Raw genomic sequence first — 22,385 nt, 5'->3', positions numbered from 1 at the left:
GGGAAGGGAGGGCAGGTTACCTGCATCTGGATCACTGACTCCTGCCACCACCATTATGTTTTCTGGTCCTTGTATATTCCATGATTTAATGGGCAAGGCAAATTTTATTCTTTACTGGAAATAACATCCTATTGTTTGGGATGAGAGAGGGGGTTGATATTGCTCTCTTCCATTTGCTGGAAACATTATCTCTTACTGTTCCAAAAAATGGCTTAGAAATGCAGTCACTGTCTAATCCATTGTATCTGGAAACACTTGTCATGATTTATTAGTGCTCTTACTTCAGATAACTGTGTCCTAACATTATGAACTCTTCTGTTCTGTTGACAGAAAAGAAATCAGCAAGATGATGACTGAGGTACCCAGAAGCATTACATTGAATTACAAGCAAGAAATGTGGCAAAAGCTGTATTTAGCATAACTATTAAACTCTTGATTTAAAGAAAACCTGCTTTTTATAGTCAATGAAAGAACTGAAGAGCTGTTCATCCTCTGTGTCTGTTGGTTTATACAAAAGTGTAGAAAAGCTTTTTCAGGGAAACACAGAAGGTCAGGGTGAGTTCTCACTGGATTCCAGGTGCAAAGAAGCAACAACCTGAGTGCAGCTGAACAACTGCTTTCCCATCTCATAATGTGAACATTGATGCCACTGAGCTACGCCTTTGGACTCCCCAAAGTCCAAAGTGTAAATACAGCAACATGTAATGCTTGTCCAGTAAAAACATGGTGTATTCTCTGAATTCAGGCACAGTCTTGCTTAAAATGTAGTCACAAAGAAGAAGGAATGTACATTTTTATCTGTAGTAACCTTTAAAAATTGTAAATTGGTTTTGTTTTGGGAGCACTTCTCATCCTTTATGTAAAAAAAAAACCTAAAAAATGGAGAAGGGATTTTTTATTTGTTACAAGGGCTAATATTTCATTTCAGATAACAGCTATAGCTAGAGTAGACTGTTTAAGGTTTGAAAATTTTACATATTGGGAATTTGAAGTTCTGAATGCATTTCAAGTAAAGTAATATTTTCACAGTCGCTAAAGCAACAAAATTCTTTCACCTTCACCAAATTTCATTTCATTTTCATAGTAAAGCTTTCTTGAAACCTGATTTTTTAAACATGATTACATACTAGACATCATCTGTGACTTTAATATATGTAGTTAACAACAACCTATAATTTTATATGCAGACTCAGTCTTGTTTCTTTTGTGTCACATCTCTGAGTTTCTTAAGAAAGCAATTACTCTTTCAGCTCTTAAAATTCTGTATTCATTTGGTACTTCATGTTTTTTGTATAAAGGGAAGCTTGGCTAAATTTGGGGAAACAGAAGCTCTTGTTACCAATTGCTGTTGTTTGGGAGGTGGGGGAGGACAGTTTTAGGTGAATCACAAGCTGACTTTTGGATATAGGTGTTTGCATGGCATCACTAATTTATTAACAGTGTGCAGAGTTCCCATTGAAACAAAAGGACATTTGGAGGTTCATAACCCCTGGAAATTGGTTCCTGTTTCAAACCAGTTACGTGATGTGTGTGTGTATATAAAGCTGTTTGTGTTTCTTTGCCTTGCTTTTGCTGTCAGATTGGAATGGTGCTTGGTTACAATCTGTTCTTGGATGTTAAATCTGAGCTAAGATGTTAAATTATTACTTACTGTCTTTATTTAGCTTCACTTTTGAATGAAAATTTACTTGAGTTAAAGATTGTGCAGATTAAAAATCAAGTTCTACGACACACATTGGTGAAACATCACAGATTAAAGCTCCTGGAGTCAGAACAAGTCTGCCCTGCCTTTGAAGCATTGGAACCTGCTTCTCAATAGCTTTTTGTATTCAAATTAGATGATCATTAACTCAGGGCTGGGCTATATACCTAATCCTGCCATACTGCAGGACTTTGGATGAGTGTTTCTCAAATTTGAGTTTGATGTCTCTAAATTGGGTAGGAACTTCAAGGTGTAAAAAATTAACAACGCTTTCCTCTTTCTTTTAAAGTTTCTAGCCATAACTTAAACTGTTGTGATGATCTAACCACATTTCCTTTACACAGATGATGCTGTGGAACTTCCAACAGATTCATAAATGCTTCTGAACTACAGAGTATTGTCTTTGAAAACACAGTCCTAGTTTAAAGCTGGAAGATAGTTTCCCACCTCTTCCATGTGGGCTTCACAAATTAATTTACCGTCTTCTCAGCTGTCTTTGCTGAATGTTCACCAGGACATATTTGGTGATGGGACCAGTTTGATGGGACCCTGTGTCCCTTTAGATGGGTAGGCTGGAGTTTCTCTTCTGTGAAATGCTGACAGATGCCCAGTCTGAATTCACGGGCTGCTCAGCCAAGCTATCCAACACTGATAGTGAACTGTAGTTTAGAGTTGCAGGAACTGGTCCTGCTTCCTGTGGGCTTAGTCATAGTGAAGAACCATAAAAGATAGCAGAGCAAAAATACTGGTCCCATGTTCAGGCCCTGGTGCAGAAAAAATGCCCAATATAACAATAAGATCTGCATGATCAGGTCCCCTAAAATACCATATCCCTACAGTTTAAATACATACTTTAGATGTACTTTGCTTTTTTCCCTAACTTCAGGTAACCAGACAGTGAATTTTGTTTGTCTATAAATTAAAGATTCCTCTTCTAAAAGAATTTTCACTCCATGTGTCCTTTTGATCTAGGATAATTAAGAAACATATTCCTTTTGGGGAGCTGAGGGAGCTAATGTTGGTAGATTAAAAATGCTTCAGATCAATTTTACACTGAATAGTATATGACACTCTTTTGTATTTCATCATAAAAGCAGTTTCTGCCTCTAGCCATCATATACAGCAATTTGAAGATACAAAATTCCAACTGTTCAGGTCCCTTGTTCATGGAATTCAATTATATCATCACCAGTTGACGAGTAAGGGCCAACTATATACTACATATTCTTAATTATATGCTTAAAACACAGTGTAAGGATGCTTGCAGTCTCATCTAGATGACAAACAGAAGTTTTAGAGGGAGGTAACATGCAGTCATTTTATACAGATTCTGTGCCTGCCAAACCCTGCAAAAGTCTGGCTGTGTCTGATGGCTCCAGCAGTGAGATTCAGTTCTTGGGCTGCAGCTCTGCCAAGGAAAAGTCCTCATTGTTTCACAGCCAATACTTGTGATGTTTAATCTCCCACATGGGTAGTGGGGATCAGGATTCCTGTAACCCCATAAGTAGCAGTTCTTAACATGTCCTGGCTTAGTTCAGCGTTTGGAGTAACACTCTTGTCCTTCTGGGTTTCAGACTGTCCATTCCATTTGTTCTCCTTTGACTTTTCTTTCTCTGGTATTGTCCATGTCTTTCCTCATCCCCCAGTCTCTTATTTGGATAAATGTTAAGATCAGAATTGGCAGTAACAGCAGCATGGATAATACTGATCTGAATTTTAAAACCTCTCCCTATCCACTTTTCCCTTTCTCTTACAAAGACACGTTTTCGAGTGGTGCTCTATAATATCTAAAAAACCCCCTAAACCCTAAAAGTAGGGGAGTAGTATCCAGGCCCAAGTCTCAGTAAAATCAGTAGCACTTGTTGGATTCTGATCACAGCTTGTAAAAATCCACATAACTGCATCTGACACCCTTAGCTAGAGATCTCACATATCTCACTGTTACGTACTCACCTATTGCTCACGTCCAGGATGCAGAAAAAAGGTACCCTGTGAGATGCAGTTCAGGTGCTCATTGGGGCAACAGAGACCATTGCACACTCCTGGTTTCAGGCTTTCAGGTGAGCATTGCCAGGTGAAAGGACCCGAAAACAGAGCAGTGACAGTGTGGAGATGGGTAATAGCATGACACAAACTGTGCAAAAATCCTTCTGTAGCTTTGTGCATGGCTGAGTTCAGCTTTCACAGACTGTCCCAAATTTGAAGTGTCAAATAGCCAGAGAGGAGCACAGGGTGTTTGTCAGGGAGCATAAATAGGCAAATCAGCTTGGCACCTGGTAATTGATTTCAACCTTAGAGGCCAAAAGTTGTGTTTGGACACACGTTACATTTTGGACATTAGTTCAACAAATAATATTGAACTAAAATACATAATTTTGGCCAAGAGAAGATGGACCTAAAGTGTAACACAGAAACGGACCATAATTCTTTTCATTCATGAAGGACACTTGGTAACACGGATGTTTAGAGGCCTAATAAATCTACCTTAGCAAAAGCTTGTCTGGATGTTGAATTAAGTGTCTTCTATCTGACCTGTGTAAAGAGAAAATCTCCAACTTGTGGTCATCCTGAAATTATATAGAGCTAAAATAAGACTTGTTGCCATAACTGGTGTATTTTGTGGAGACTTGAAGCTTTCTCAGCGATACAGAGCCCTTACGCAGTTACATGTGATTACAGGATTTTGTAGTAGTAATGACATTGGCACTGCAGTAAGTGTGGTTTGGGGCTTTTTGGTTCTTTCTTTTGGGGAGGGCAGACTGGGGGAGGGAGGTATCCTGCTATATTTCTTCATGTGAACTATTGCAGCAATGTACTACCTGGATATCAATAGTGCTTTGATTGCTCCAAGGTCCTCTTAACAGCTGGCCAGGCTTCTTCCAAGGACGTGTTTTGGCAGCTTGTAGGGAAAGGTTGGTTGGCTGGTTGGTCATAAACACTGGCTGCTCAGAACCTTTCTTCAGGGAAGGATGCTAGTTACAGCTGAACTTCCAGGAGAGACTTGTGGCTCCTAAACAGCATTACTGTCCAAAAGAAAGAGAATAATCAATACTTGTTGTTTCTAGTCTTTAGGGCTCAAATCCAGCTGGTGGAGGGGCTTGAAATTTTGGGTTCTGTCTTGGCTTCTGCTATGAAACTGTGTCCTGACAGACTGTAGCACTTCATTGACGTAAATGAATTATTCATCAGAGCTGGGACTGTTAAGTTCCAGGAGAGAGAATGAACAACATGTGAAGCTAAAACGTCTGTACACCAGAATGTGGAATACACAGGAGGAGCTCAGTGTCAGGATGTGTCAGGAATGATTGATGTGCATTGCAGTGACTTTGGGAGATAAACGGCAGCACTGGATCACAGACCTGTCGCTCAGGAAAGGCTGGAGGCACTGTGCCGAACACCAGCAGTGTATTTCCAAAGCTTGGGAATCACAGAATGGTTTGGTTTGGAAAAGACTGTTAAATGTCCTCTAGTCCTCAAACACTTCCAGGAATGGGGCAACCACAACTTCTCTGGGCACCCTGTTCCTGTGTCTCAGCAACTTCATACAGAAAAATTTCTTCCTTAATGTCAGTCTAAACTGACCCTCTTGCAGTTTAAAGCTGCTGCCCTTTGTTCTGTCACTACAGTCCCTGGTAAAAGTCTCTCTTTATGTTTCCTATAAGCCCCTTTTAAGTACTGAAAGATTGGAATGTGGTTTACCCAGAACTTTCCCCAGCTTTCCCCATCTCCCTCAGCCTTTCCTCAAAGGAGAGGTGTTCCAGCCCTGGGATCCTTTTTGCGGCCTTTCTCTGAACTTGCTCAAACAGGTCCATATCTCTCCTGTACTGGGGACGCCAGGGCTGGATCCAGCACTGCAGGTGGGGTCTCAACAGAGCAGAGGGGCAGAATCCCTTGCCTTGATCTGCAGCTCATGGTGCTGGGGATGCAGCCCAGGACATGTTTGGCTTTCTAGGCTGTGAGTGCCCATGTCCAGCTTGTGCTCAACTTTTTATCCACCACTATTTCCAAATAATACTTGAGAATCTGTTGGGAAAGTGCCGAACATGGGAAGACTTGAAAAGACAGAGAGTTAATAGAATTTTTTCCAGAGGACAGTTTGTATTTCAGAAGGTACAGGGTATTATTTTAGAGCTGAATGTTCTGGGTTGCAGTCAGGCTTATTTGAAGTGGTTAAAACTTTAAAAGTCAGAAGTAATTCAGGTGAAAGTGGCCTTGGAGTTGGCATTTGGTGCTCTGGAGAAAGCAGGGAGATGAGAGAAGCAGAATAAGGACCTGAAAAGGCAGTTTTGGTAAGTGTGGGTGTCAATGCCTGGGTCCATTTGGGAGAGGTGGGTGGGATAACTGAAGAGAGGTGCTTTTTTGATGGCCCATCAGCAATGTCCTAATGTGAAGGGAAAATGGCACAGCAAGGGCTTGTAAGGATCAATCAAAATGAAAACTACAGAAATCTGAAGGAAAGGCACGTGATTAAGTGTGAAAAAATGAGTGTATGGAGAAAAAATGATGGATGATTCAGAGAAAACTGATGCTGTTAATGTTTTCTTTGCCTCACTATATTCTTTTTCCTTTTTTTCAAGGAAAAGAAGAAATGAAGTAAATTAACACAATTTAGCAGAAAAACTGTACTTGGAATGGCTATTGCTATGAAGCCAGAGAGGGCATTGTGAGACCACTATACATTTTATTTCAGGGTTTGTATTTTTCCATAGCTTCGTTAATGGCTGGAGCGGTGAAATAAACAGCCTGTATAAAAATCTGTGGTTGGCAGTGACTTGAGAATACACTCAGGCACTTTGGAGGTTTGTATCAGAATTAGAAATGGCCATAATACACAGGAAAAATGGCCTGAAATAACGGGAAGAAATTTGATAAAGGCAAGTGCAAAGAGCAGTAGTTAGGAGGAGAAATCAGACATTCGAGTATAAATGGGTGAGAGCTGGCAGAGCAGCAGTGCAGTGGGAGTGGATAAGTTACAGTAGAGACCATTAAATGCAAGGTGATAATAAGCTGTTGGGGGAGGATAAAGGCAGGTGTCATTCTGGGCTAGGAGGAGAGAGGGATGGAAAAAATGAGAGATTATTTTGTTTGAGGAGAGGGTGGTGTAGTGAGATGTGTTGCTTTAGGCACAATGTTGCAAGAAATACATTGGTCATTGGAGAGTGGCCAAAGATTGACTAAAGAATCACCGAACAATTCAAGTTAGAAGGGATTCATAAAGATCATTGAGTCCAGCTCCCTGCTCCTCACAGGACTACCTAAAACTAAACTGTGTGACTGAGAGCATCGTGCAGACCCTCCTTGAACACTGTCAGGCTTGGTGCTGTAAGCACTTCCCCAGGGAGCTTCTTCCAGTGCCTGAGCACCTGCTCAGTGAAGAACCTTTTCCCAGAGTTCACACTGGACAGCATCCCCAGTGCAGCTTCTTGCCATTGCCTCATGTCCTGCTGCTGGTCACCAGAGAGCAGAGACCAGCACCTCCACCGTCCCCCTTGGGGGAGGGGCAGACTGTGACGAGGTCTCTCCTCAGCCTCCGCTTCTCCAAGCTGAACAAACCAAGTGACCTCAGCTGTTCCTCATAAATCTTGCCCTTGAGACTTCTCACCATCTTGTTCACCATCCTCTGGACACACTTGAATAGTCTGATGTCCTTCTTACATGGTGGTGCCCAAAACTGCCTTGGACTTGAAGTGAGGCCCACCCATGCAGAGCAGAGCGGGACAATCCCCTCCCTTACCTGTCTGGTGGTGCTGGGCCTGATGCATCCCAGGACATAGTTTGCCCTTCTGGCTGCCAGAACACATTGTTGACTGCTATTCCACTTTCCAGTTACGTAGATGCAAAAGATTGCCCTGAGCCTTCTCTTCTGTACATGGACCACTCCCAGCTCTCTGCCTTTCCTCACAGGAGAGATGCTCCAGTGCCAGACAGATTTCTCCAAGGAGCACTCCTGAGCTGAAGAACAACTGTGAACTCAAATTGCTTAGAAAAAACTACTGCAATCATGAAACATGTTCTTCTAACTGCACTGGATGCCAGGCTCTAATCCCAGAAGGAACAGCTTGGCCTGTGGTACCATCTTTGAAGGCCTGTGCAGGGTAGAAGGCAGCAAAGGGTCCGACCTGCCTTCTCTGGCTGCATTTTCCAAGTTACTGCCTGCTGCTTCTGCGACAGCAAGATGCCCCTTGTGTCCTGGTTTTGGGGTCAGGAATGGACTAAGATCTGCTTCCAGTCCCTGCTGTTCCACACATTCATGTTTCTTCCCATCCAGGACTGCTTAGGCACATTCATGAGCATTTTGGCTAATTATTGCCGGCTGCTCTTTCAGCACACACCTGCCACTTGTACCCTGGGTCCAGGGTCAGGAAGGACTTTTTTCTCTGTGAGTTTTTTGCTCATGGGATAGTTCATTGTTATCACAAGAAAATGTGATTTGTTAGAAAAGGCAAAATCGGACTTTTTCAATATGGGAAAGGGGGCTGAGCTCTGTGTTGTTTCTAAAAGAAATCAGCCAAAACATAGCAAAGATGAGCAGGGAGAGCCCTCAGAGGAGAAAATAATCCCAGCCCTAAGGCAAGCTACAAAGAGAGTCTGGGGAATCTGCAGGAGTAACATTGATTATGCTCAGTCTTACTTGAGACCCTTCCTCATCCTATTCCTTCACTTTCCATACGGTGTGAAAATTTCTGCCTTACCAGCGAGACAACCCTCCCCAAACTTCAGATCTCACCTGGGGATGCCATGTGCCCTTTCAAAGTGGTATCCATGCTTGGTTTCCCTGATTCCAGGTGGAAGCCCTCGGTGCTTTCCTATCTCATTTAGGGATGTGGTGGTTCAGCCCTTCTCAGTGCACAGGGCTGAAGAGGAAAGGAAATTCAGCTCCAGCACAGGGTTTGGATTTGGGTTTTCTCCCTTTTCCAGGAGGCGATGATCCACAGCAAGAAGTCAGCCGGAGTCCAGGAATAGCACTTTGTCTCTCATAGAAACCATTTGATTGGCATCACTGAGCTGCAAAAAGACCCGGTGGGCTTGGTGGCAGATTCTGATCGCCTGGAGACAGGTTTTTCAACCTCATCTCACAGCAAGAGGAAGAAAGCTCATCTGGTATCCTTTGTACTTGCATACACCTGGGAAAGGGATAGCAGATCTTTTGAAAGGAAATGCACAGTGGGGTCGTGCATGTAAAAGGGAGGGAAGTGTCTGCAGAAAGGCCTCTGTCACAAAGTGTTTGCCCTTTGGGATTTGGTATTCTTTGGAGCGTGAATACCTCCAGAAAGAAAGAAAGAAAAAAAAAAGTATGATGGAATCATACATCATGGATCTCTATTTTTGACCGAATTTGATCGAGAGCTTTCTTAAACGTATTAAATATCATGAAAGCAGGCAGCTAGGTAGAAAGATGGGCGAGAGTGAGATGCTCTGAAAGCCCCTTCCTGAAGGAAAGGCTGCAGTGGTGGTTTCTGTAGCAGTGGGTAATGAATCTATGAGAAATACGTATTGCAAATGCCCTGAGGGCAGGAACACCTTCAGCACAAATTTCCTTTATGAGTCACTATAGAAATAAACCCCCAAACCCAAGTCTGCACAAGCCCTACCTACATTCTGCTCCCTTGCAGGTAAACTGCAAATGACTTTGAGTCAGAAACATTAAACTGTCAAAGAACTTCGACACTGGACACTTTTAACTTGCTTTGGATGACCCTTTTCCATGGAGAAGACTTGAAAATAAGTGCTAATGGGTGCTAATTGCTGCTTTTTCACCAATCAGGTCTGTATAGCCCTAAGCAGTGATTGATGATGGCTCCTTCCAGTGCCTGTGATTTATTTGCTGGCTAAGCCATTAGGGAAGCATCATGGATTTCTAAATAAAATATGTGACATCTTAAATACTTTGGCAACCAGTAACAGAACCAGTTTTTTATGTCTCCAGATCATGCTCAGCATTTCTCCTAGTATGTTAGGAAAAAGGGTTTTTCATAAGCCTTTCATAGGATTTTTTCATAAATCCATGAACATCTGAGACCCTCACTGCACACAGCCTCTGCCATGTGCATTCAAGGAGGAGATTGGAGCACTGCCCAAGGATGGAGTTTGCTCCACACTGGGGTCGCAAGGTGAAGAACAGAAACTGGTATGTAATATTTGGACATCTGGTTCCCATTTGTCTAATTCAGCCTGAGATTCTTCCAGGTATGGAAACAGTTACTGTACTTGATGTTAATTTCCTAAGCAAAAGATTATCTGCTTCTCTTTAATATGGACATATAATCTCCAATTATGTTGTTTTAATACATATAGCAAAGATAATTCTCCTTAATTATTACCTTGAGCACATGGCTGCAGATGCTGTTCACAGATTTTTGAATTTTTTCAGTAGCAAATCTGCATTAGTCCTAAATATTGAAGTGTTTTTCATTACCGAGGGTGCTAATAAGTTATTCAGCCTACAGCTTTCATGTGTCAGATCAGGGCTGTATTGACTTCATGGCTGCAAAGCCCTCTTTAAATTTAATATAGGGGAAAAACAGGACTCAACCCTGAAATAAATTAACCAGAGTTGTTCCAGACACCTGCAACTGCCACGTGTAACCAACCACCAGTCTGGCACCTGACATTTATAGCTGTAGAAGCAGGTTTCTGTTTGTAATGGCATTAACCAGCTACTGGGAACCTCTGGAGCCTGGGAACAGCATCATGTCCTGCTGCTGCTGAGGCATTTTCCTCTGAGGCTTCTTCAGCAAGGACTTCTGACTGCAGAAGGTCCTCCCTGGGCAGGAGGTTCTCCCTCGTGCTCTGTGCTCACTGCAAGGGTCTCCCTCAGCAACAGGAGCCTCCTCAAGTGGTTTTCTCCCACCCATCTCGAGACTGGAAGGAGAGTGGGGAAAGGAAGGAGGCACAGTGGCAGGATGAGTGTGTTACACAGAGATTCAGGCTGGAAGAGGCTGCTGGAAAACATGGGAAAATAGCGGCATTCAGCCTTTCTCAATCACAGAGGTTTCTCCAGCAGAAGTGCAGTAGTTCAGATGAGAAATTGGTGCTGCTTGCCTTGGTCACCCCTTACAGGCACCTAAGAGTGCATCCATGACCTCCAGGAACTCTGTGGTGATGGGCTGAAAACCACAGCTAAAACCAGGGAAAAGGAGGTCTCCCCTGGTGGGATATTGCTTTGTAGCTTACTTTCGTCTCCTGTGGTATCCCTTTATGGGAGTCTGGACTTGCAGCATGTCTTGCACTCAGAGCACCCCAAACCCTGCAGGGAGAGGATCTTCATGGCCAGGAACTGCAGGACTGAGTATCCCCGTAGAAAAGGGACCAGAAGGAGCCAAAACAGAGGCTAACACAAATAAGCCCAGTAAATTGTTCTGCAAACAGTAGGAAACCAAATTCTGGTTTCCAAACTTCACCTCCTCTGTACCTACACAGAATCCCTTGCATTAAGTTCATCCTCAGACTTCTCTCTGTGTTCCTCAGCCATGGGCAAGGCACAACCTCCTGGGTTGATTTTGAGCTGTGCCTGGGCTCTGCAAGCTCATGGGCTCTCTGGTCAGCCGGAAGGACATGCAGAACTGATATCTGCTGCCCTTACACTGCTGCTTATTTAGGGGAGGCACTGATTTCATACTCTCCTTTTCCTCTACCCAACCACTGTTTTTCACAAAATGTGCAGCTGTTTCATGTATTTGATTTTTAACTGTCAGAATTGATAGCAATGGCCCAGTGGACCACTTGTGGGCACAAATGGAGACAGAGCAGTCACAAAAGCCCTTAAGGCTAAAATGTGGGGTGTGTTTAGCATCTCTCTGGACAAATCTTTCTCCCATCACTATCTCCCACTGGAGTTGTATCCATCATTCTGCCCCCAATCCTGTGTGCACAGAGCCTGTGCTCAACCCATAACATTTCACAACATTTTCCATGAGCCTCCAACAGCTTGTTAAATAGGATAATCCTGGCAGCATACTTCCTACAAATGCTTCCATTCATAGATCCAGCACTTGCTTCTCCTAATTAAAGGCAATTCTCTCAGACTGGGTATGTTTTACCATCAATAAAGCGAAAGACATCTTTAAATTAAGTAAGAAACCCAAAATACTATTAAGATGAGATAACATACCTGCTATCTTTGTAAAGTTTGGGTTTCCACTCTAATTAAAATACAATTTATGACATTTAGATCCTAGCCTATACATTTTTCTTCCTATTTGATGATTTTTCTTACAATAGCATTCAGGGGGGTTTTTTTGGTTTTTTTTGGTTTGTTTTGGTTTTTTTGGTACCATAAGACTATCTTTTGGCAAAAAAAAACTATAATGAATTTGGGGAAAACTAAGACAATTATTTAGGATTTCAGTAACTAAAGGCTGTACTTTGTCGAATGTCACATTTGAGTAAATTCTATTATTTTGAAATTCAGATGATGTTTATTAGGATTGTGAGGAATTGTAGAGAAGAAATAAAAAATAAGGGGCAGAGAGTTACTAGAATGGAATACAGGGGTAAAAATGAAGAGTGGAACTGGAGAGAGATGGTTAACTTGATCCAAGCAATATTTGTGTGTAGTTTTACCTTGCTGAGGATTTTTACTGAACTGGATCCTTTTGTAGACAATAACACCATGCATGAGCTTTTCCAACAGTGAGATGTCTTGCAAGTTGGACACAAACCTAATTATTCCAGGTTTGGTACTCTGACATTAAAAAATTTAAAAGGAAGCATAAAATATGCCTTATTGCCTATATTCTTGCAGTTATGTATCTCTAGGGTACTGTAAGGTGGCTCTTTGTTCCAGCTTGCATGTTTCAGCTGTGCCTGGGGTGTGTGGGAGGAGATGGTTTATGAATGTGTGCATGGCTTCGTGCACAGTTATGCAAGAGCTTGTTTCTTAAATAGAGGAATCCCGGGAAACACAGAGAGAACATGGCCCACCCACCTTGGAGAACCAAAACCCCCTGCAGGAACCTCACACCTTCTCCAAGATTCATTCCCAAGGGGGAACGAGGAGAAGGGAGCAGATTTACACAGTACTGTGCTACGTGACATAAATGAATGTTGCAATAATCCAATTTATTTCCACAGCTGGAGGGGCTGTCCACGAGATGGCATCATCCAGTCTAAAGACTCAGGGAAATGACCTGTCCTTGAGGTCAAGGGCAAATATGCTACAAAGGTGATTCCTGGTGCAGTGATATATAAGCCAAAAAAAAAAAAAAAAAAAGGCAAGAAAAACAAGAAAGCAAAGCATATTTTCAGTCTAAAGTGATTGATTTGGTCCTCTGTGCTTGATCAGGCAAATCAGGTGTGTGTGGAGCCAACTTCTGCTCTGGAGAGTGATGAGAGAGGAAACAAGGGGAGCCAGAAATCCCAATGCCCAAGTTACAGTAAGGAAGGCCAGCTAAGCAATGGCTACATCCCAGAAGTTGGTGCTGCGCTGGAAGAGGCTGCCAAAGCAAATTTGCTAACAGAATATGTTTTGGACCTCTTTTTGCAGCCCTCAACAGCAGTGTCAGAGCTTCTGGCTTAGACTGGCCGGGGGCTGGCCATAGGTACAGGGTTTTTGGGAGGACATCAGCATCTAGGTCTGAGCTTGCTCCATAAAGTGATGCTTGCTCCAGCATCTTGGACATCTCACATAGGTTTGTTACTCCCACAGAGTCAGGTGTGGGCTGAGCCCTTCAGTTTGGGGTGTTGCAGTTGCTGCTCACCTCAGAGCAAGGCCAACTGTGCCATTCTGAACTCCTACTTCTCTGTGGCTTCTCCTGCAGCATCGAGCCTGTTTGCAGGTGTGTCAGACCACCTTTTCACCTCTACCTCCTGTCACAGCTCCTGGAGCATGTTTCGGAACCAATAACTTAGCAATTTAATATTAGCCAATAACTTAACCATTCCAAAAACCTAACTGGGAGAAGCAGATATTCCCTTCTGGCTGTTTCTAAGTCTGAAAACTCTACATGTTCTTACATTTTCATCTTTGGCTTTTTCATGCTCTGAGGCCATGCACCTCTGTGCTCTCCTTCCCCCCCTTTCCCACCTTCCCTCATTTCCTTCCACAGAACCATTTCTGTCCTACAAATGTGAGCTTTATTAAATTGCATTCACAGCTCATTAGGGCCTGCCAATTCATCTAAGGGAGCACAAAAGCCAATATTTCTTGTGAAAAACCATTAAAGCCGGAATGGGGAAGAAGAAGGACACCCACAGACCTGCTCACAAGCTTTGTGCCGGGCTGCAGCACAGAAGCCTGTCTGCATCTAAAAGACTCCGTCATTTGGCACAGCTTTGCACCAGCAAATGTGTAGGGCTGGATCCTGTAGGGCTGGCAGCACATCCCCACCTTGGGGAGAAATCTCAGCACAGCTCTCACAGCAGAAAGGCCTCATCAGCAGGCTGTGAAAATCGAGATTTCAGGTTTAGTTCACAAACTTGCCCTCAGATTTTATAGCAGCATGAAAGCTTTTGGATGGGTGTGTTTTTTCCATCTTTGTGATAAAAATTAATATAAATATAATGATGTTGCACCATTGCAGCAGCTGTACTGCTTTTCTCTCTGAATAAGGACTAAATCATTAAAGCAGCCACAGGTTTTAGATATCCAGAATACAATGATTTTTTAATAAATGCTCTTGGCTGTGTAATTTCTAATAGAACAGCTATTCTGCATCAGTCCTGCTGGAGTCTGCATCAGGTACAGCCCCTGAGCTACTAAAGTATGACCATTCCTTAGATATGTTCTAAAACATCTGCAAAACTTGATGGGATCTATAAAGAAATATTGCTCCTTGTTGAGCAAAACCCCAGCACATTTTCCTGGGGCTTTAGGCATGATAATTCCAGAGTTCTGGGTATATGGCAGCAGCAACAGGACTTTTCCTGTAATGTGAGTTAATGAGTGCACGGACAACACTTGCAGCCCTTCCTCCATTGGGGAGCAGATCAGGGGGGATGTAATTTTGTTGTCCCTGCTGTGAGAGCTGGGCACTCAGGATAGAGGCAAAAAAAAATAGCTTTTGGACTTCTCAGTCAAGAATGTAGGAAACGAGTCATTAATTCACATTTTCAGTTGTGCAGAGAAAGAGGAAAGAACAGTGTTTTCATATGGTTAGAAGAATAAATTGTTATTTTATGCATTAGGAAAGGGCTGCCAACAGGGCTTTAGACTTTCTCCCCAAACAAGAATAGGTGGCCTTTCAGATACAAAAGTGGAAACAAATGTGCTTCTTAGCACATATCTTCTCTCATTCAAAAAACCCCTAAAGAGCCATGTACTCTGCTGATAGAAATCAACACAGCTCCAAAGTTATACCCTCTGAGACGCTGACCACAGCTTACAGGCAGAAGTGATTCAAAGAGTAGCACTGTGGCTCTTTTAACACCAGCTGAAGGCCAGTGGGGAGCGGGGAGGTGCAGGAAATGGTTTTGGGAAGCAGCTCACATTTATCTCACTGCCACCTGGGGCAGCTCTCCATGCAAACCAGGGCTTTTGCATAAAAAATAAACCTTAGGCCCTCCTGCTGATCTACCAAGCGCTCAAAGCTAACCTGTGGTCTTGTATTCCCCACTGATTCATTTATTAAATGCCTTTCAATTGTTCCCCCCTCCCCTGCCCCTAGCCTTGGCCACTCCCTCGGGATCTCCCTGTTGGTTCCTGTACCCCAACTCCGCCCAGGTACCGCCCCTGAGCCCCTGAGAAAACCCCCTGCACCCGGATCACCAGGTCTCTCTGCCTCTGGGGGTTGCCAGGTTAAGGTGTAACTAATAAAAGATCATCTGAAACCCTCATGGGGAGACCCTTCTCGCCTCCTTCACCGTCACTGTGTTGTAGAGCTGACAGCTGCCGGAGTAAGAGCGCGGAGCCGTCCGAAATGGACCACGGGAGGACAGAATGGCTGCCCTGCCCTAAGCGGCCCTGCTGAGCTCCCAGGGAAAGCTGCAGCCTGCTAAACTAAACCTAGCACTGCCACACCAACCCTGTGCTGCATTCAAACAACCTGCTTAGGATCCATCCTTCCTCAGCCCCATGACAGTGCTCTGCCCAAAGCCCCTGGCTGGCTCTGGCATCATCTCCTCCACAGATGCTGGTGCTTGGCTGCTTGTGTTTGGTGTCAGGGTATGGTCAAGGGGATGCTGGGACCATAGGTGTTGACTCATGCTTTCAATTTATCTATGTAAAATTTGGAAAAAAAAAAATCCCTTTTTATCTTTTCTATGCAATGCCACCTGCTGTGTAGAAAAAAAGCCATTGGTCCCTGACTTCCTCCTTTTATTATGTGATGATCAAAAAGGTGATGTTTTTACCCCAAGGCATTTCCAGGGGACAAGAGGAGCGTGCAGCCAGTTCATATAAAGCAATCCTGGTCGGAGAGGCCTCCTTCATCTCAGCTGCAAAATTAGGATGATGTTTGTTGTAGCTTTTGCAGCAAAGGAGGCCTGGAGGCAGAATTTTGAGGAAACTGCAGAATGAGGAATGTTTTTGGGAGCATCACTCCCACAGGGAGGGCAGGGTGAAGCAGAGCAAGTCCTTGATTTCTCAGTTCAGCACAGGGCACATCAGAGGCACAAACAGGCTGTGTGAGAGCCTTTTGCTGTGGTTTATATTGGTTTAACATGAATAAGTAGCAGGGTGGCAGAGCACCCCTAGCAAGGCCCCACTGCTGAGCCATTAAGCAGCAAAGATGCTTCCTTGGACATAAATTCATTTTACCAAGGCTGAAAATAGCCCAATCAAAGAAGTTCATTATGGTGAATAAGTGCATTGCTAGAAAAGGGGGGAAATGGGTAGAAAAGGGTTCCTCTTAAAGCCCCTAAATACAGAGTCCTTTCTGTTCCTGACATGCTGAGCGGCAGGACTGGGAAGGTGTGACAGCCCTTTGGGTGCCCACACAGCCACACTTCACCAGGACTGAGCAGCCAAGGATGGAAGAAATGCTGGATTCTGTTCTAAGAATTGTGTTTTCCTACTAAATTTTAATTACCTTTCCCAAAATATCCCTTGTTCCTGTACAGTTGGTAAAAAGTAGTGCCAATTATGAATATCTCTATCATTTCTCTTTATTTAGGTCCTTGCAGTTCTACAATTTCCACTGCAACAAACTGGGAATAGCTGTATTTTGAATTCTCCCCTGGAATTTTACCAGGATCATGCTGTGTTGGCTTGACACTGACATTGGAGAGGGGATGATGATGGTGACGTGCCACCTTGACACCTGTTGGTTGCTGCTTGGCACTTGGAATGCTGATGTCGGGAAGCATCAGGCACAGCTGGATAAAATCAGGATGTGAAGTTGCCTGGTATTAAACTGCCTCAGCCACCAGTCTCCACCATATATACCATAAGGAGAAGCAGTCCCAAACTGACACCCCCAAGATCTACCCCTGCACCAGCTGCCCCCAAACCACAGCCAACCCCGTGGTTTTTTTTAATAAAAATTGCTCCCTAACAGGAAAATATTCCCACTGCTCATACACATGCATGCCCACATGGCTATCAGCTTGGTTTTTCCAAATTTATCCAGACTTCTCTTAAGGGAGAAGGCAAGGAGAACTTGTTTTTCTTATGACAGCATAGAGGCAGATGAAGGAGGAATATTAAGAGGAGTAAGGAAAAGATAGGAAAGAAGTTGAAAACAGCCCTTTTTTTCTCAAATAGTATATACTCTGAAGGCAACCATTCTCTGGCAACAGGAACCTGTCTTTCTGTCTGGGAGGTGATTTTTAAGGAGTGCAAGGCACTGTGTGTGTTAGTGCAGCGGGTCCTCCTGGAAGAAGTAGTACCACAGAGCTGGGGGGTGGGAAGCAGTGGCAGGGCAGATGGGGCTGTTGTGCTGGGAGGTAACAGGAAAAATAAATGAGCCTGTGTTAGTTCACAAACATCACAGATGTGGCTATTCCAGGCTTGCTGGTGCAGTGGGTTCCTGGAACAGAGCTGTTTGTCTGAACAGCCATCCTGTGTGCTCAGCCCCTGACAAACACAGAGTCACCCAGGCTACAAGAAGACCCATGTCACAATGCTATAATAAGACATGTGGCATCATCAAGCTGCATCCCTCTCCAGGAGAATGGCAGGCATTTCTGGAACAGCCCTTTTCACTAACTAAAGGAGCTCTCATTGAAAAATAACCCCACCTGCTCTAAACTTCATTGTCCCATTTGGTGCATAAATGAAGAGTCAAACAGACTCTGATGCTAATATTCAAGGATTTTAAGGAAGAGGCAGCAGCAGCTATTAGCACAGGGTCTGGCTTAGATGCATTTTCTTTTTCCAGGCCTTCATTCACGGCATGATTCCCCTGCTGTTCCACTCTGACAAGGAACAATGGTCTTATCTGCACAGCAGATACACCTAAAACTAAGGCTGAACATGAACAGTGCATGCACAATCTCCAAGAAGTCTGAAAGCTGAATCTTTCCAGATGGTCCCTGCAATGCTTGGTGATGTTTGTCTGTTTTCCCAAGTTAGCAGAAGGCTGGAAGCAGCTGTACAAAGGTAGGATGAGCTCACCCTAATCTCAAGGCTTTTCTCACACTGGTGAAGTCATCTGCCCATAGATCTCTGATTACCTGTGTTCAGGTGTCTCTGTCAGATACAGACCCTCCTGCCACCTTCTTATCATTTGACCCTGGCCCAGCATTCTTAGTTAAGGCTGATTAAGACTGTGAGCACCAGTTATATGATATGTCTGTGGTGCACACAGTCCAGCTGGATCAGGCAGGATAAAGTTTCCGAGGGTCTTCAGTCTGGGCCATCATTTGTCTTGAACAGGCTTTGAGCATTATGGCTTACATGGGAGATACACTGGTGGACACTATCACTTTTCTCCATGATTTTTTAAAACACAGAAGTAGCTGACAACAGTAGCTGACAAGTGGATTGTTGACATACAAAACTCAACCTGCTCATTGACTTCTAAAGGATGGAAATGATTCAAGTCAAACCATGGCTCCAAATGACACCGAAGCTAATGGGCTCTGATACTTCAGGAAGTTGGACAGATGAGGTTCATCTGAAGGATGAAGTTCTTCTAGAGAATATCCACCAAGGTCCATTTTGTAAGGGAAACTTTTGCTCAAGTACTTGAAGTCTTACCATGAAGATGGAACCAGGACAAAACTTACTCTGCAGCAGCCAAGCTCTAAAGTGTGGTTAAACAGGGACAAAACAAAGGCCACATAGGACAGAGAGCTTTTAGTTAAGGGGACTGAATTTACATGGAAAAGCTCAGCGAGGAAGATGGTGGTGCACAATGTAAAACCTCACACTAGCTGGTGCTTTCCTGCCTGCAGACACCAGATTAGATCTTATCTGACCACACAAGCACTGGAAACACACAGACACGGTAAAACACAGCTCAGTCCCACTCAAAGCATGACCCCTGGGAACAAAGAGTGGCCGGATCCCTGTCTGGTGGGATGGTGATCAGCTGGGAGATGCAGTGTGTGGAGAACAGCCAAAAACCATGACTCAGTTTGGGATTTGGGAGAGGAAGAAAGAGAAAGGGAGAGGAAGGTGTGAGGATGCAGTCAGGCAGTGTCCTCATGAGCACAGTGAGGTGGTGGAAATACAGATTGAATGCTTTTTCTGGGAGATGCTTGTGGAGAAATGACAGCCTGGGGGTTATAGGGAGCTGGCAGGAGGTTGCTCCTGCCCAGTGATTCCTGGCTCTTTCCAGCGTTGCTTTGATGCTCACTTTCCATGAGATCTGGCTCGCCTCTCCTGCACAGAGCCAGGCCCTGGCCCAACTGTGGAGCCTCACAGGCACATCACAGAAACCATGGAGAGACGTGGGGCACCACTGCTTAATTAATCTCAAATAGAGTGAGATGGAAGAACAGCTGGTGAGAGATGTAACATTCACACCAGGCTTTTGTTTTAGTTGGAGACATGGACAAAATGACACAGGGACTGAAGTTTAGGTGTCCATATTGAGGCCCATGAGCCTCAGTGAGGTTAAACAAGACTAAAACATGCCTGTGACATGGACGATGAGGCCACCAGCTTCTCTGCACCTCAGTTTCTCCCTCAGTAATGAGGAGCATGATGCTTATCAAAGAGCATGCAGCAAGGATAAATCAAGACAAGAGCCTTGATGGCAAATAGGACAGAGACCATCATATTCCAGCAGAAATTACTACAAAATTGAGGTGAGGAGCCTCTTTGTGACAGCTGCTGGGGTTTGATGTGCCAGTAGAGCAGAGTGTGCACAGCAGACACTGCTCATAGCCCCGTGCATGTGTGGGAGACGAGGGAAGGTAGGCAAAAAAGAGCCTGTGAAGGCATCATTCAGCCCATAGGTGACTTGAGAGACAGTTTGGCATCTTGATGGTAGGGGAGAAAGTGGGTATTGCTAAATTAAAGGAGCAAAGTTGGATAAAGCATTCTGGTTTTCCTCACTTTTTATGCCCATGCAAATTTAATTAAGGGAGAGTGCCTAAAATATGCCATTCAATTAAATGAGTTTTTGAAGAGCACAAAGTGAACTCCAGTTCCATCAGAGAAAGACACCTGCATTGTGGTACAAGGACTGGAGACACAGGTTTGATTAAACACCTTGTAACAACCTTGGTGGGGCTGTAGCTTTCACAACAATTATGTGAAAGCACATTTTTCCAGCTGAGTTATAGAGCTCTGAAAAATGAGGTTCACCTTTCCATTAAAACCCTTTCCCTCACCATCAAACTCTGCATAACTTGCCCTCTGGAGATCCTTTCACAGTCTGCTCACATCCCAGCAGGCATGATTTTGGACAGTTGCAAGAATCTCACCGGCTGACACTGGCCCCAGCATCCTGAAAGTAAGGGATTCCAGTAAAACTTTCCAAAAAATGTTTGCTTTTGCTAAACACAGGCAACTTCTCAGATCTGGCAGTGAATGAGGCTTTTGGCTACAATTGCAAAATTGGATCTCTTCTTTGCCTGGCATCTCATCTGGTAATTATGTTGTGTAAATGGAGTATGGCTTGCAAAGAGTGGAGGGCACGGATTTAGCCCTTGAGCAGCTTCGGCTCAGCTCCATCACTTGTTTGCTGATGGGGACTGTGCAGAGCAAGACAATGATTAAGCTTAGATCCAAAAGTTCATCCCAGATTTACAGCTACTCCATGAGTAATGCCTTGTCCTGTGAACAGGATTATCACCTGTGTTAGTTGTCCTCTGTCAACCCAGCCGGCAAGTTTGAGTTCAGATATTTACCTTCCATGGAGGAAGAGCTGAGCTCCAGGCACAGCCCGGGGCAGTCCTGGTGTCCCTGCTCTGGAAGAATGAAGGTCTCTTGCTTTTTCTGAAGCACCCACTGAATTTGGGGTTGTCTGCCAGGGAGCACTAGGACATGGCCTAAAACCATTGCAAAATCATGTTTATGTAAACAATAGAAATTCAGATTTGAACAAGCTCATGCTTACGTGAAACTCTACTTTTCCCTTCCAAGCCAGTGGGTCCCATTTCTCACATAGGTCCTCTCCACCCATTAGCTTTTTTCCCCCAAACTTTGCATGAGCTTTTAATTGGTCCCACCCTGGATTTGAGGATCTTCAGCTTCGCATGGCCTGCTAAGGTCCACCCAGCTATTTCAGGGCTGGAAGAGGACAGGATATACCCAGGAACATTTCTATTGCATTTCCATTGTTATCCCTGCAACGTAATCCTGTTGCAGCCTTAAATAACATACTGGAATGGGGAATATGCCCATTAATAAAACTAAAGCACCTCTTTTGGGTTGATTTGGGCAACAGGACTCTGTTCTGGCTCTTGTCCCAGGTGCCCATCACTGGCTGCTGGCACTGTGCTGCTCCTTGCATGTGAGTGTCAGCCTGGACTTAATGTAGTGACTAAAGTTAATTAGCAAAGCTCCTTCTCCTGTCATTATTCAGCAACGTTAATGTCTGTGGAAGGAAAGAACAAAATGAGCCAAGTTCATTTCAGTCCTGAGAGAAACCCGGAAAAATAGCAATGTTCACCAAAAGGGAAAAAGAGAAAATGAGGAGATAAAAAAAATTAATTTCCAGCTTCTAAGAGGACCTTACCAATAACAATATAAAAGATAGCTGAGTGTTCTGCTTAAATGAAAAAAGTGATTACTTCACAGGCAAGTGAATGGTTTTCCATATCTTCTTCCCCTGCCTCTGTCGTTTAATTTTGTTTCCTCCACTCTTATTTTTTGACTCCATTGGTGTGGTGAGATGGTGCTGGAGGCTACTGACATTTCTTGGTGCAAGTGGAGGCGACATCCAGAGTAAGTCACCTCCTTTGCAGGGTAAGAGTCTGGTCTGTGACCCCTGGAAGTGAGTTGTGTTGGTGCAACATTCACATGGCTCAGAGAAACACATCAAGCTCAGGAAGATGAGAGCTCATAGTACATTTACAGCCTTAACAGCAAAATCACATGAAGCTTAGGAGGTGTGGTGCATCCTCAGGGCTAATGTGGACCCAGTGCAAGCATAGGACAGGCTGGAGAGGGAAGGGAGGCTCTTCCATGGTTCCAATCAGCATAACTGTGACTATTGAGTGCTTCACAGACAGCAGTATCTGGCCTCTAAGTACCATTCTGAGGTTCCCAAGCCAAGTTCCCTGATGGATAATCCATTGGACGTAAGAACAGTGCAATGGGCAGCTAAACCACCCAAGCCCCACATCCTACACCCTTGAGTCATATTCTGCACTTGCATCCCCGCCAGGCTCCCTAATGTCCAAACAAAGC

General features: G+C 44.1%; 1 protein-coding gene across 1 annotated transcript in view; it reads left to right on the top strand.

Annotated features, from left to right (window-relative positions):
* Window positions 1-2,645, top strand: part of CDC123 (cell division cycle 123) — a 32,970-nt gene extending 30,325 nt beyond the window's left edge. The window contains exon 13 of the mRNA XM_048302732.1: window positions 331-2,645. Within this exon, the coding sequence (XP_048158689.1) occupies window positions 331-357 (27 nt within the window). The 3' untranslated portion in view covers window positions 358-2,645. The remainder of the gene's footprint in view (window positions 1-330) is intronic.
* Window positions 2,646-22,385: the final 19,740 nt, after the last annotated feature.

The sequence above is a fragment of the Corvus hawaiiensis genome, chromosome 4 (assembly GCF_020740725.1).
Source record: "Corvus hawaiiensis isolate bCorHaw1 chromosome 4, bCorHaw1.pri.cur, whole genome shotgun sequence".
NCBI classification, from domain to species: domain Eukaryota; kingdom Metazoa; phylum Chordata; class Aves; order Passeriformes; family Corvidae; genus Corvus; species Corvus hawaiiensis.
The sequence above is the reverse complement of the archived record's forward strand: the minus strand, read 5'-3'. Positions and strand labels throughout refer to the sequence as shown.